Below are 16,522 nucleotides of genomic sequence, written 5' to 3'. Positions count from 1 at the left end.
TCTTGCTTTCATCACGACGACCGAAAAATCCTAAATTGTGTACACATGCAGTTGTTTTCTCATCCAAATAAAAGAAACATCTCAAATGCGGAAAGTCGTATTGTGTGGTGTCAATTTCAGCGTCAGTAAAGTGACATTTAAATAGAAGCCCTCTGTCCTTCTGGGAAGACCCATCTGTTTAAAGTCTTTTATTAGTCTTGACAGTGGTTTGACATCCTTTGGAGTGTGTGTCAATAGTCGAAAGCTCCCTGTGCCGTCTTGTGCTTGCACACTTTTCCTTTCATAACTTTGTAGTGAGCTTAAGCCTCTATTTTGGTTTTGAGAATCATGGCGCGGTTTTTTTTCAGAAACAGAAAGGTAAGTACGGCAGTACAGGCAAAGTAAACAGCGCTGAAGCCCTCAGTGAAATGTCAGTTATCAATGTTGACAGCCTTTTAACTCTCTAACCTTGTCTATTCTCCTGAGTGTGTCAGTGTTCGGTCTAACTCACAAGACGACCCTCTCTGTGCTGTTCCTCCTGACAGCTGAAGTGATGGTGGCCATTAGGGTGTGTTAGTTACCTGTGCGCATTCAAGGTCGGCTGAGACTGACGGAAAGACTTTCAAAGCTGGACAGCAAACCAACAAGCTGAATAAAAAGCACACATGAGACTCACATTAGTCAATGGGTCAAACAGTGCTGCAGAGAACGTCGACCTGGTCTCGTAAAAATATGCATCTCTGTGCACTTTTTGTGCAGCACTTCAATACGTGAACCCTGCACATTTTATTACGTTGATATAGGTATGCATTGCAGCGGTTTCGATTTGACTGTTGCTAAAAGTTGGAAATATGCCCTACACCAAATCCAACCCTAAACCTACCCGACGGTGATATAAAATGGCATTTGTTGATGCAACCGTGTCATTTCAACGTCCTTTTACACAGATTTGAACTGTTTTGTCGAACCGTAGTTGCACAGGATTGAGCCGGAGCTCATCGTCTCTCAAGTACATCTCTAGTGTTTTTTTCTTTCTCAAACTGCAACGATATGTACTTGCTGGTACATATTTTGCGTCTTTCTAAAAAGTGCACTTAGAAACATTTATGCCATGAGAGCAGGTAGGAAAATGTTCTGTGGTTGACTTCAAAGCTTACTGGAACTAGGGCTGTCCTGATAAGATTATAATGGCCAAAAGAATTCACGATAACAATATTAGCCCAATATCTATAGAATTAAGGGGGGAAATGGAAGATTTGTCAGATTCATGTTTTGTGTTGTCTCTTTTTTTGACCAATAAATCAGTCACACGGCAACAAACCTTTTTCAGGTGTGGGTAGAGTGTCTTGTTTCCATCTGTCATCTCCGACTACATGATTTTGTACAGCAGAAGTAGCTACACACTGCCTTGTCTTGTTTTTTTGACAGGCAGCAACAAGCTTTTAAAGTTCAATTCCACCACCTCCTAGGCTGGAGTGCCAACCAAATAATTATTGGTGCTGGATTATTTACAATTTTATTGTGTTTTGGGGGGTTTTGATCTTATATTGTGTATAGCTCTTCAAAAATGAATTAAAAAAATATTATTGTTTTTTATTGCGTAAAGTACTTCGTGCATTGTAGCTTTAAAAATAAGGTTTATAATCATATTATTGTCATCTAAAATGTACTGTAATCTGAAAACAGCCATCTCACTAGTTATTTTGTGTCATAACTGGTGACATTTTTAGGGCAGTTTAATTCATTTAATGTTCATTAGTTAACATGAACAAAATGAACAAAACTTCTGCAGTAGTTATTATTCTTAGTTATTGTACATTTTAGCATTTACTACAGCATTATTAAAATGATAAGGTGTGTTTGTTGACATTAGGTAATGCACTGTGAAGAAACATGAATTAAAATTAAGTAACAAATTTGTTAGTTAATAATAATGTAACAAATAGTGTAATAAATGTATTGTTTGCTCATGTTACTTAATACATTAATTACTGTTAAGAAATGACACCTTGTTACCATTTAACATAACTTAAATAACTGGGACCATTATCAAACTTTATATGTTTTTTATTGTAAACTATTGATTTCCATCGAAGCTCAAAAAGCACATATCACATGAACACGAGAACTGGTGAAAACATATGCAGTTATTAAAGTATGGAGAAAGATTTTCTCATGCTCTTTTACATTTGAAATAAAGTAAATACTGAATATATATTTATATATGTTAAAATCAACATTTCTCCTGTCTTTCAGACGTAGTTTTCATCCAGTTTGAAGTATGCCTAAACTAAAATGAAATAAAAGTGAACAAAAACAATGTAGACGTTTGTTTATATATACATAATAAAAAAAGACAAAAACATACAACAAAAAATGAACAGTGTGTCTCAACGATACTAAACTAACGCTGTGATTCTTGTGGTGTAGAATAAGTGACTTCTCTCGTTTTGCTTAAAGCAGCACCAACCAAATCTCATTTACTCTGCCAGAAAAAGGGCAGGACCAAAATTAACCGTACAAATCCTGGACTATTGTAGTGCTGGCGTGCGTTAGAGTGTGTGTGTGTCTTTGTGTCGAGGGTGTAATGTGAGACAAAGGTTCCTAATTAAGCAGAAATGGCACTTGCTTTTCTGCTAATCAGCTTCTAATGCGTTTCAGACTTGCTAATGCAGCAATGGCTGGATGAACTGCCTTCCTATATCACACCAAACAGCCTTTTCCACCCTCGGAGAGCGCGTAAGCATCGGCGCAGCCAGTCTGGCTCTCCGTCTGTGTTTTGATCCATCTAAACGGTTTCCTCTCAGTGCTCATATTGAATCACTGACTGGCTGGGCAAAGCCAAAGCTACAACAGCCTGCAATTCATCGACTGTCACGGGCAGCACTCCCCTGTGTCTATGAAATATTATTATCCTGCTGTAGCGATGTGCCGCAAGAAGGAAATCTCATTGCCGCTCCAGTCGTGTGTATTTGTCATGGATATCCTGTAGAGCTTTATATTTTTCATTGCTGCATCTCCGATGCATGTCATTCGTGATGTTTCGACGTGCGTGTGTACAGTACAAAGAGCAGATTAGCATACACTCCATAGAGGTTGAAGCAATGTCTTCTACCTCCGCTCCGCTCTGAGACAAGCTCCTTCGCTCACAGAGCGTTTTAAAGCTTAATATAGCGAGCTAAAATGAGTCTTTTTGATATAAATAGGGTCAGTATCCGAAAATCTGCCTTTGAAAATATTATAGAGGTCAGCTGTTCCATTCCAGGGCCTTATCAGCGTTTGAATGGTGCAGATTGGGGATTTTGAAGCATCTAATGGTTTTTTTTTTTTTTTTGCGGTTCAAAGGATCAAAAGTGATGGAAGGACATTATTTCATGTGGCTAAAAAAGATAGGGGGAGCGGGAATAGTGTTTGCTCATTTCAGCTTTCCGCTCTTTATATTTGATAAATCCCCTTCGTTTGGGGAGTCGTAAGTGTAACCTTTGCAATTAGCTCGTAACTCGCTTCCCTTCGGTTTGAATCTGAATATTGGTGGTTTGGGTATAGCGCTTGACGCCCACTTTTGATTGAATCTTCCGCCGCATTACCTGATGGAATGAGAGTGGTGTGCCATTGCTGCAATCAAAATAATAACAGTTGCGCCCCGTGCTTTAGTAAACATTGAAAATGTGTGATATAAATGTCTCTGTTGATGATTGCACTTGAATTGCTTTTCCGAGGAATCAAGGCTCTCAGAAGCAGATGCAGCGTGGTATCTCTCTGTTAAGCTTCAAATCCTTCCTTGCACTTCCCTCGATGTTATTGCCTTTAAAAGACGCTTTTGAGGTGACACCTCGGTGCTTTTGAAACGGCGCGCATGTCCCGCTCAGTCAGGACACACCGTCCATTCTCTCTGATCTTCTGCTTTGTTGCCGCAGAAGTGTTGCTGCTAAAAGTAAATTGATTTTAAAAGCTGCCTGTCATCTACCTGTCCGAGCATGCAGCTTCCTGTTTCTTTCTCTCCTTTCTGTCTTTGATGCATCCTTCCTCTTTAACCTCTATTTCTCCAAGTGCCTTTTCTGCTCTTAAGAATTGAGATGTTTTGGGTGACGGCTTGCCAGCACAGGTTCATGGAAAAAATGTGCCTCTGCCTACATTTTGGTAAAACTTCCCAAGACCGTGCATTTAATCCACTGCGGTTAGCGGCTAAAATGAGCACTAGTGGCAATAAAACAGTAAATTATCGATCAATAGAGAACAGTACTATACCATGATCTACCTGGTCTCGTGGCATAAAAGCGTACCTTGGTGCACATTTTAGCGAGAGACGAAATGCATACCAGCAAGTACATATCACTGCTTGAGTTTTGATTAATAAAGCATAATAACTGCACAACTACTTGAAGATTAGCATGTTATGATTTCAAAACAATATTAATACGTTGGGTTAGTTGCAAGCTGATGCAGATTCATAACTATATGTTTTCATAAACGGTAGGTTTGTTCGGTAGCTGAAGGAGCACAGAGATGGGAAACAAGGAGCTCTGGTTCGAATGTAACTACGTTCCACAAAACAGTTCAAACGATGGTGTTGCATAGAGGTGCATTTTTTTATGGAACCGGGTTGGCTACGACAGTGGCATACTTTTACCATAAAGCGTGATTTGTAGACAAATGCATTGTGAGGTTTGCATGACAAGCTCCGTAATGGTCGCTCACTGATACAGAGCCCTCAAGTCTGAGAAACACGAATCATGCTAAAAGAGCACCGATTCGTAGAAACAAGCTCAAATGAAATGATTAATTCAGTAAGTGCATTTTAACACCGCTATCGGTGTAGCGTACGATTTTAAAAGTTATTTCTCAAACGTTAGAGAACACGGGATGTTTCATTTGCGAACAGGCATGTAATAAAATATTCACATTCATCGGTTTCGGGTTAAACAGAACGCACTTTTAGCTCCACTCATTGGACATTTCACTTTGAAGGTTTAGCAAGAAGTGTGCAAGAAGCAATGTAATGTAATTTTGCTGAAATGCCGCCACAGGCATGTTTTATTTTCTCTCTCTCTCTCAATAAACTTGTGCTGATAGAGCAGTGGATTCAGTGCATCCAAGAATATTAGCGCAGTGCCTCTAGAAATAATTGTACGCACAGCCGTCTACTTCTTCCATTTTAGAAACTTTCTGCCATTTTTATGGTTAGAAATCAATCAGCGTTTGATTAACTCAACTCTGACCTTTGCTTACAGTGAATGACTGGTCATTCGTCAAGTCCTTACTATTGAATAATTGTCTTTGCCTGACCTATAAAATGAAAATAACAAAAACAGATTCTGAAAAATGTGTTTCCTCTTGTGTTTGCTTTCCCAGCGTCTCTTTTGATGCTGATCTTTCCCCTCGGCCGGTGCCTAAAGCAAAGAAAAAGAAGAAGAAGTCACAGAGAAAGAGGAGGAGACACAGGTCAGCCAAACAACAGAGAAAGAAATCATTGACAACAGTAATGTTTTATATAAAGCGGTCGACAAAACTGACAATATCATGCAGTTCAGACAGATAGAACTTCATGCCGTAATATTTTAATGAATTTTAAAAATGCAATTCATATTCCTCTGGTTGGCTAAGCTGAAATTTTGCCAGCCATTAGACCAGTCTTCCATACGATCCTACAGAAATGTTTCCATGTGGATTTGCTCATTAAATATTTTTTGAACAATGTTGAAAACAGTTGCGCTGCAAATATTTATATGTGAAAGTTGAGTAGATGTTTTATATTATGAAAATAATAAAATTAAAACAAAAGGAATTTAAAAAAATAAAATTTAATTAAATAAATAAATTTATATAAAATATAAATTTTACATTTTATTAAAAAAAAAAAAAAATATATATATATATATATATATATATATATATATATATATATATATATATATATATATATACAATTATTTGATTATATAAAAGCCTTTGAACATATTCTGAGATTTTCATGTACAGTAGGGCTAAATATTCCATTAAGCATTGCTATAAAAACAGAATGCTGTATGTGTTTCATTTATTCTGTTGCTACATGTGATCATGTTTGATCTTCCAGATCTCCCTCCTGCAGTCCATCACCTGTGAGGAAGAAGAAGAAAAAGAAGAGCTCAAAGAAAAGGAAGCGACATAGGTAGTGATTGATTTTCAAATCAGATCATGTTTAGAGGTTTGCTTTGAGCACACTTTACTGTGTGTGTGTGTGTGTGTGTGTGTGTGTGTGTTTTTTGTCACGACCGCCTTTAAAGTCAGCTCCTCTCTGCTTCCAGGTCTGCCTCAAGGAAGGGACGACACAGGTGAATTTTATATTTATTTGATGTTTGTTTTTAGTGCTCTTTCCTAGAATAAAGGGCACAGTGCTTTTCACAAAGTACAGATAATACCTGATGATTATTGTGGAGTGCACTTAAGTAGTTTATGGCTCCCCAGAGGATGATTTTTAGCGAGTTCCTCTTTCTAAGCTCAAGAGATTGAAGTTATATATCATTTAAGTATGCACTTTGTCTCAGATGGTTCTCCTAAAATTCTTTGAGATAAAAAAGGCACAATTAATGACACACTGTAAGAATATAGGAATCTGTACATGCAGAATCCATTTAAGCTTATTGTTTTCTAGCGGAAATAGTATCCGTTCGATTTCCTACCTGGTCTCGTGGCATAAATGTTTTTGGCAAGACACGAAATACGCACCAATAAATGCATATCACTGCAGTTTCCAAATGAAATGAACACTAGAGGCGATACAACTCTGTCACCTTTTATTCCTTTTCACACAAATTTACAGAGGTTCAATTAATAAAGTGTCATTTTCGCACAATTACTTGAAGAAAATCATGTTATGACTTTAAAACAATATCATTATCTTTGGGCATTTGAAAACTGATGCTTTTGAAACGTTAGCATCACACATATCCAGCTTCATATCCATGTGTTTTCATAGACGGTATGTTTGTTTGGTAGCTCAAGGTGTACAGAGCTGTACTTGAGAGACGAGGAGCTCCGGTTCGATCCCGAAAAACTACAATTTGACCAAACACTTCAAATCTGTGTAAAAGTTGACACGGCTGCGTCAACATTTTTTTGGTTTTTGTATCAGTTTGTCATTTGTTAGCACTATCAGGTAGGTTTAAGGTTGGTTTTAGTGTAGGGCAAATTTCCAATATTTCCAATTTCCATATGTATATCAACATCATAAAAATGTGCCAGGGTTCACATATTGAACCGGTGTTTTATCTCCGCTCAGTGGACATTTCTCTTTGAAACTGTGGCCAAATGTGCAGTAAAGTACATAATAATGGTGTAAGGTTGTCATTTTCTTTACCGTAGGACCTTTAATTTAAACCTAATTAATAGTTTTCCTGCTATTTTTACAGCGGCTCGAGTCCCAGACGTAAACGAAAGGAGGACAAAAAGCATAAAAAGAGGTTGGTGAATTTAAAAATGAATAATTCAAAGTCCATTAGCTCACACTTCAGTTGAAAGTATTCCAGCACTGACAGTTTATTGAGTTATATTCAAGTTCCTCTGCGGTTTATCATTTAGTGTCAAAAGCTTAATGCATTCCGCAGTATAAGGCACCTGCATGACCTCTCATGCACGAGAGTCACATACTCTAGATTAGATTACGGTGTATTGACAGCTGCGCCGTAGTGCACCTCAGCTCCACTCAGAGAGTGTTGGCTGCTTTTGTCGTGTGGTCTCTCAAACTGAAGGAGGCCGGTGCGGTCTGAGAGCAGCTCCTCACCGAGGAGCAGGAAAGCAGCCAGAGAGACAGGAACATGAACCAATTTCACGGCGCTAGTCTGCTGCACACACAGCCAGAGAAGAAGTGCCTCGCTGGGCTTCTGATCCTCAAAATGTTCTGGTTTTGTGAGTGTGTTAAATCAGTGGATCTCAAGTGGTTTTGCTTCACGGCCCAGGACTCCGAATTCTTTGTCCTTTGTAACTGAATTGCACTTATACTGAAACTGTTTACATAGGCTTTAATTCATTTCGGTATTCCATTGATTTATTCGACATTTTATGGTATACTGACTTCGACTTTGGACGACTTAGTCAGGGCATGAGAATCTTTTCTGCACAATTGTATTTATTCCATCAAAAATGGTTATTTCTGAAGTGTAGAATGAAATGTATGAGAAACATTTACATTTTTAATATTCTTTGTCAAAAGAGATAATGGAACTACTCTCACTTTGGATGCATATAATGCATACTTGCAAAACATCTTTAGAAAAAATTACTGACCCTCAAACTTTGAATGAAATGAAGCCAGAAATGGATTTAATTAGGTAAGATGAAATAAATGCCATTTAAACTCTTCTGAAGACAGTTGGTTCTTCAGAGATACATTCATATAAAAACACCCCACTGCATTTTGACTTTTTAATCATTACATTAAGCTGTATATTTAAGGTTAGACGTTTATGGCTGCCTTAGATGTAATAAAGTTTAATGCTATTTAAGGACCTGTTGGAATCCTGTATTTAAGATATAGGGTGGTGATACTTTTTAGTAGCCCAGTTGGAAGTAACAATAGCCCTGGACATGTGGCTCATCGGATTTTGCGAGCCCTGGGTATATAGTTGTGACATTTTCAATTTGACTTTAACGCAAAACAGAGATGGCAGAAAATTTCGAAAACTGCATATTAAGTTCCTTATCGCTGTCCTCAAAACATAGAATTATTAATGGCATTATTTCATACCAGAACTCAAAAACAGCACCTGAATGCTTATCTCTTAATGGAATCTATTAGCTGTAAAAGCTGCTGTTTAATGTGTATTAATTTTACACCAGTCAATTATTCATAGTCTGCTCTTTCGTAACTTATAGTTTTTTGTGAAGCTGAATTCAATTTTAAACTTTAATTGAAATCACTCAGCAATCTCATGTAATTCTGAACGTGTGACTAAACTGTCTCCATTTCAGACTCAATTAACACTGTTTTACATGTGCCACATTAAATTATAACACTTCAGAGACATTCACACAAAAAGCTCACTCGTGCTAGGGTGTTGTGTCGTGTTTTTTATTGTCTTATGGCATTGTAATTACTCTTTCACTCACTGCTTGCTCTCTCTTTTTCTCTGTATCTCTGCGTTGATAAGATAAGAGGTGTAATGGGAATGTAATGTAAATTTGAGTCTTGATGTTGCTGTCCCAGCACAAAATAGCAGAATATGCGGGTGAGATAGTTAATTCCCTGCATGCATGTCTCTGCTGGTTACCCTTCAGGACAAGGAGCCACTTTCATCATGAGACACGGCACCGGAAAGCACAAATTAGGAGTTCTTCCTTCATGGAAAACAGGTACAGTGGTGACCTTTCAACTGAATAATTGGTAGGAGGCCAAATTTAATGAACCCCGTGGCTAAGTATAATACAGAAGGCAGCTGCTATGTCGTCCAGTCTTTTCAGTGGCATTATAAAACCACATTTAATGATCAAAAACAAATTCAAGTTAGAATAGAATAGAATAGAATAGAGAGTCTAAAACTGAAGACAGCTGCTATGTTGTCCAGTATCAGTGGCATTATAACATCACATTTAATGATCTAAAATAAATTCAAGTTAGAATAGAATAGAATAGAATAGAATAGAATAGAATAGAATAGAATCTGATGGCAGTTACTATGTTGTCCAGTATCAGTGGCATTATAATGTCACATTTAATGATTTAAAACAAATTCAAGTTAGAATAGAATAGAATAGAATAGAATTGAATCTGATGGCAGTTACTATGTTGTCCAGTATCAGTGGCATTATAATGTATAATGTCACATTTAATGATTTAGAAACAAATTCAAGTTACTATGTTGTCCAGTAGAATAAGAATAGAATAGAATAGAATAGAATAGAATAGAATAGAATAGAATCTGATGGCAGTTACTATGTTGTCCAGTATCAGTGGCATTATAATGTCACATTTAATGATTTAAAACAAATTCAAGTTAGAATAGAATAGAATAGAATAGAATAGAATAGAATAGAATGGACTTTAAAACTAATTTTTACTGTTATGTTGTCCAGTCTATCAGTGTCATTGCAGCATTATTTTATTTACTGATTCACAACATATTCAAAAACAAAATAGAATACAGTCTAAATCTGAAGAGAGTTGCTATGTTGTCTAGTCGATGTATAGTCTTTATAAAATCACATATAATGGTCGAAAACATATTTAATGAAGAATAGAATAGAATAGAATAGAATAGAATAGAATAGAATAGAATAGAGGCTCTAAAACGGAAGGCTGCTGTTTTGTTGTCCAGTGTATCAGTGGCATTGTGACATTGCATATATTGATCCAAAACAAATTCAAACAAGAATAGAATAGAATAGAATAGAATAGAATAGAATAGAAAGTCTAAAACTGAAGGCTGCTGTTATGTTGTCCACTCTATCAGAAACACTGTAACATTACATTTATTGATCCAAAACAATTTCAAGTAAGAATAGAATAGAATAGAAGTTTATAAGCATACTCCTTCACCCACACATTTCCACATCCATATGGATTAGAATGTTCGTATTAAGAATGCTGTGAATGAACGTTCCAAAAATTGTAAAAAAAAAAAAAATGAAATTGTGTTTTTGGGAGAATGTTAAGGGTCCAGAGATATTTATGGCTTCATGCTGGCCAGTCGGGTTTTTATCTTATCAGTGAGCATCCGGTGGCACTGTGGCGATGACTGATAAAGCTAGAGGTGACACAGAGGAAACTCTTTTATCTGCCCCTCACAGCTGATGTCCAACATTTGGCGTGTAGATCAATGGAAACAGGAAAGGGAATGAAATTTGAGATCTCGCCCCGTGGACAGTGGCATCTCTTTGGAGTGGGTTGTGGGGTGATGGGGTTGAGGTACTCTGGAGACGGAGCACCGTAGGGAAGAGTGTTGAAATAAAGTTTCAGGTTTAAATCTGTTTTCTTTGATAGTAGGTGTCAGTGAGGATTGCCTGTAAAGCATATAAATGTCATCCCTTCTGATTTTCCGGCATTACGGCAAATGCTCAAACAAGTGGGACTACACACTTCCTTACTGCACAAATGAGCGTAGTTTATGAGATGTAAAATAAGACCATTTTGTACTGGGTCAAAGCGCATTTTTAAAGATACATTTTGAACGCATCAGAGTAATCACAGACACAGTTTTTCATGCATTAAATTGGCCTCAAGCGCTCTCCCAGGTGTCACCGCTCTGATTACTTCATCAGTCCTTCATACAAAAGCAGCTCTCATTCATTCATCACAGAATTTCTGCCATTTTCAAGACCGGGGGAAAACGCGCTCAAGGTTTCAAATTGAAATAATCTTAAGCTGGAGATGATTGCTTTTAAATCCCTAACTGATCTCTCCATTATTTGGAATTTCTTAGGGATATTCAAAGGACGAAATCATTATAGAAAGTGAGCACAGTGAAGCTTTACATGGTTTCAGGAGTTGAAAAGGCGCAGAGAGCCCACTCACGCCACACAACAGGAACAATGGCCGTCAGTTCCCATTCTGGTGAATCCTCATTCACTTCACAAAGACCTATTACAGATAATCTATGTCCTGAGCTGGTATAATTGGCATGTCCTTTCATAGGAAACCATTTTATTCCACCTTAAGCCTGTGCAGATCAAAGGAACTAGCCGATCATGGAAGACAATGAAATAGAAGTCGCCAATTGTTTAAGTAAATGGACATTAGCTGGATCTCTCTTCACTTGCTATTTCAGCAGAAATATAATATAGGTATATTCAAAAGCTTTATTCCTTCGTTTTTTACACTTTTTGCCACTTGTTAACCTGTGAAGGATTCACCTTTCCACCTCACTGCCCAGATACTGTAGAAAGGGACGACTGTTATACCTTGGCCGTCTCACATTATGATTTTATTGTTACCGTTGTAGAGGTGCTGTGAGCGTTATCTTGATCAGCTGAAAAGAATCGTGTATATTTAATGTGAATGTGAGGTGAAGGGACCATTAACAGTGATTTCAATTGCTTTGTGTATGTAGATACGAAGACTGTGAGAAACCTGGTTTTCAAGACGGTGGCCATTCATCGGCTGTCCACGGAGGCAACGCATGCAGGTCGGCAATCAAGCTGACCAGTAAAATCTCCTCTAAGTGCTGCTGCCACTTTTCTGAAAGCACCGTAAGTGTTTTTGATGGCTACCTGATGCGCTTAAAGCGCCAAACTCTTGCTCAGTTAAAGGCCCTTGTGAAGGTCTTTTTGCTTAATAGGTGTCAAGGTGACAAAAGCTATGCCATTTTACACGTATCTGTTAAACAAATGGATTTTAAAGTCAGCAAGTGCACATTTCTTCCCCGCTGAAAAATATTTATTGTGATTTATGTGACCTTTTGCATGCTTTTTTAGTTCTTTTACAATAACTGTGGCTCTCAATGTAGTTAAGCATAAAGGCATAGCATTTTTAATTCTCACTGATGAAGTTTTTCTACAGTCCTTTTACTTTTGAAAATGGGTTAATATTGCATTGCCGTTTCCTTTTTAATGGGAACAATAATCACCACTGTAGCACTGCCTTTGAGTGAGGTTATTTTTGTGGTTGGAAATTTTAACCAACACGAGATTTTCATACTTGACACACAATTTAAACTTAAGTTGATTAACTTTTTAATGAGAGTGCTTTTCGAGTGTTTTCCGCTCTCTGTAATTACACTTGTTAAAAGCGACACGCAACCTACCGCCACGCTCTAACTGCATCCACTTCAAGCAGAAATATCAAACATCATTCAATCAATAAAAGTTCACCATCACTAAAGAACATGGCCCAGGGGAGTTGTCATACAATGTCCTAATTTAATGTTAATAATTAGCATAAACCTAAATACTGCATCACGGGTTACTTTCAGCAAGCTTTTATATAAATTCAGTATCATACCTTTGAAGCCTTTGGTGCACGCACAGAAGATAAATAACCTTTGCTAATCACTACAGTTACGCTAATTGCGTTCTCTGATCTTTTCATCACTTTTCATATTTAAAGATTGTCCGAAAATATCTCTTCCGTCGTTTTTTTGAAAATGCTTAAACCGCAGTAATGCCTTTAAAAAGAAAAACGAGTAAATGCAGCTTTTAGATCGCTTTTATTGCATGCTTGGTTAGCAGTGGCCTTTTTCTGTTTAAGTAAAGCATGCTTTGCTCTGGCGCAGTTGGTTTCGTATCCCGAAGCTCGCAAAAAGCCGATGATCTACACATAACCTGTTTCAGTCTCACTTCACAGCTAGATCATTGCAAATAACCACCGGGCTTAGAGAGTTGTGCAAATTCCACCCCAAACCAGAGTTTGATTGCTTTTTTTGTGCCACTGCAGCAAACTAGAACTTTATTGAAGTTTAGCAGCTTCTCTCCATTTGACACGAAGGATGCAGAGTCTGTTTGAATCTGTTCCCATCAGTCCCACGACAGAAAACGAGAACTCCTTTAAGTCCTACAGGTGCACAACAAAGGTAAAGAAAAAGGCTCGTGCCCGTATGTGGCAGAGCGGAGTTGGATTTAAAGAAGAGAGGGTTATTGTCTTTTTCTTGCACTTTACCACTCTAATGATGCACTTATGTCACCCGCTCTTCCCTTTTTCTTACACCTTACCTACTTAAGGAGGAAGTCTTGATTGGTAAGTCGATGCTATCCGCAGATTTAGGGACTTACTGTAGGCCGCTGGTGGACTGTAAAATCTCTTCCGACAGGGGACTAAAGCAGAAACATGTTCTTTTTGTTTTTCTCAAGGATTTTACCTAGTTAGAGTGATGGAGATATTTCTTTTGTCTGCAACCCTTTTCATATAATTATATTATTATTATTATTATTATTTTACTTAAGCCCATTCTGTGATGTCTGTTCAATGTTCTTTAAAGGAAAAGTACTTTCAAATTGGGGATTTCTTTTTTCCTTTTACTCTCTCTTTCTTCTGACATAAAAGTAGCTGGAAGTTTATTCATGTAGGTTCTCTTTTCTCTCTTTTCTTTTTTGATCTGTCTCTTTCATTAGCATCGGTTCATTGTTTATTTCCTCTCTTCAGTCTCTATTTCATTAGTTTCTTTTGTAAGAGTTCTTGCTTTGTTCTTCTCCTTTCTTTTCGAATTTCTCGCATGTGACAGATCTGCATGGCGTTTTTTAATCTTTTAGTTTCTGTCCCAAAAAAAAACTTAATTCATTTCCTCTCTGCGCTCTGTAGGGACGTATGTGCCTTTTAAAGAGTACTCAAACTGCATCATGCAGGTAGCAGATTATTGATGCGGCCTTGATTTTCTTTAGAAAAACAACAACTTTGCTTTGTCTGCTCGCAGGTCTCTCCGTCACGTCCTGGGGTTGAGGGTTTAAACAAAATGGTGATCGTCCAGGACTCGATGTCCCATAAGGGCAAAGGACATGCCGATTACGATTCAGGAAATGACACGTCCTCTCCACTGTCAAGTAAAACGGGCATCACAAAGTCAAAGGTGTCCGGAAACAGAAAGTTCTCATGTCAGGATCTGACGTCTCCTGAGAAGCTCAGGCTGGCCGACGGAGACAATGCCTCAGATTCAGGCAACTCTCTGACCAGCTATGACTCTCTGGGTAAACCAGTGCTCAAAGAAAACACCCTTCACAGCTCTGTCTTCAGCAAGCTCAAAGGGTGAGGCTGTTTTGAATGCGTTTTACATCAACTTTGAAGCTGTCTGAATTCTTTCTATGACATTTACCGTAATAGTGAGTGAACCGAATACATGCTATAGATCAGGGCCTGTATTCACAAAACCATCTTAAAGCCAAAAGTAGCTTGATTTCAGTTCGGCCGCTTTTTACATATAACCACGGATGAGTGACTTTAAAAAGTGTGTGTGTGTATGTGTGTGTATAAATATAAGCAATTGAAACACATAAAATTCAATTTCAGACCAAATTTATTGCTAAATATGGAAAGTATAATGCTTAAAAGGGAAGAAAAAAATAAATAAATAAATAATAAAAAAAAAAAAAAATATATATATATATATATATATATATATATATATATATATATATATATATATATATATATTTTTTTTTAAATCTATTTTAATTAATTAAAAAAATTATATAATAATATAGAAAATATATATATATATATATATATATATAGAGAGAGAGAGAGAGAGAGAGAGAGAGAGAGAGAGTCAGTCTCTTTTTGAAACTATGCAGATCTCCTATTATTTAGTAAAGTAATAAAATACAAAAAAAATTATGAATAACTATAATAATCAAACAATTTCTGATACAATCATAACATTTTATTGAAAAAATTATTTCCTTCTTACATTTTCAGCGAAGAAGCGGGCAGGTGCTCTGATTTGGAGAAGACGCAGGCCCTGGGTGTCGTGACTGATAGAAATCGTAGTCCGTCTCATGATAGATATCAGGATCGAGCGAGATCCCGCAGCAGAAGTATATCATCCCAAAGCAGATACTCAGGCCGCTATTCCAGAAGCAGATCCCTGTCCTCGGGGAGGAGGTGGGTCATTCATTAGAGAAAACACAGCACAAGCTTTCAATTTAGTTGCAAACGGGTATGTTTGTATCTGACAATATCATCTCCCTCGGCTCATTTGCAGATCATATTCCCGTTCATCCAGTTACTCGCTGGATTCTCGGAGAGACAGCCTGTCTAGTGCCAGCAGTCACTCGCGGTGCACGCTAGACAGGTGAATTTCAGCTAAAAGAAGTAGTGTTTTATCTAAAATAATTGTTTGCCGATGACTGCTGCATTAACACACACGCGCTCGCGTCTCTTTCGTGTGTGGATGAAAAGGTTTCGAGAGCGGAAAAGACACTGCAGTTCCTGCAAGAGCAGAAAGCACAGCAGGAGAAGACCTTGTTCTCCGATGAGGAAGAGAAGAAGAGACTCCCCCAGTCACCTGGAAGCCCGCAGAATTACAAGGTCTGTTCTCGCAGAACTACTACTGTTACCATACAAGCTAACAACTTACAAAAAGTGCTCCGCTGATCTTTCTTTGGAGATCTGGGTTTACTCATTTGCAGGAAAATCTTTTGGAAAACGGCACAATGGATTTAAACACTGCAAAATGTTTAAATTGAGCTAAGAATATATTAGTAGAATTCAAACTGGTAGCTGAAGGCATTATCAAATCGGCCAAAATGCCAAAAGAATATTTTAATTAAAGTGCAAGTGGCGGGAATGTGAGCGTTTTTCTTCTTTCTGCTTGCATCCTCAAGAGAAGCAAATTAATTCTTCATTAATTCTGTGTGTGTGGAGTGTTTTGGTTTTAATTTATTCCTGTGATGCAAAGCTACATTTCATGAGCTATTACTTTAATGTCACATGATTCTTCAGAAATCATTCTGAAGTGCTGATTTAGTGAAAAGAAATATACTATATATATATATATATATATATATATATATATATATATATATATATATATATATATATATATATATAAAACACTAACATGCATGAGTAAGGAATAAAAAAACATGACAATGTGTAAAGATATACAACTATATACAACAAATGTCATGAAAAAGAGCAACA

General features: G+C 37.3%; 1 protein-coding gene across 1 annotated transcript in view; it reads left to right on the top strand.

The window, feature by feature from the left end:
- Positions 1–16,522, top strand: part of LOC122346168 (serine/arginine repetitive matrix protein 4-like) — a 47,968-nt gene that overhangs the window by 29,735 nt on the left and 1,711 nt on the right. Inside the window, 10 exon segments of the mRNA XM_043240860.1 lie at positions 5,332–5,421; positions 6,056–6,130; positions 6,267–6,293; positions 7,371–7,421; positions 9,235–9,309; positions 12,003–12,141; positions 14,298–14,626; positions 15,296–15,481; positions 15,582–15,671; positions 15,779–15,907. Coding sequence (XP_043096795.1) covers positions 5,332–5,421; positions 6,056–6,130; positions 6,267–6,293; positions 7,371–7,421; positions 9,235–9,309; positions 12,003–12,141; positions 14,298–14,626; positions 15,296–15,481; positions 15,582–15,671; positions 15,779–15,907 — 1,191 coding nt within the window.

Source organism: Puntigrus tetrazona, chromosome 5 (assembly GCF_018831695.1).
Source record: "Puntigrus tetrazona isolate hp1 chromosome 5, ASM1883169v1, whole genome shotgun sequence".
NCBI lineage: Eukaryota > Metazoa > Chordata > Actinopteri > Cypriniformes > Cyprinidae > Puntigrus > Puntigrus tetrazona.
Note: the sequence above shows the minus strand (reverse complement) of the source record. Positions and strands in the feature narration are given on the sequence as shown.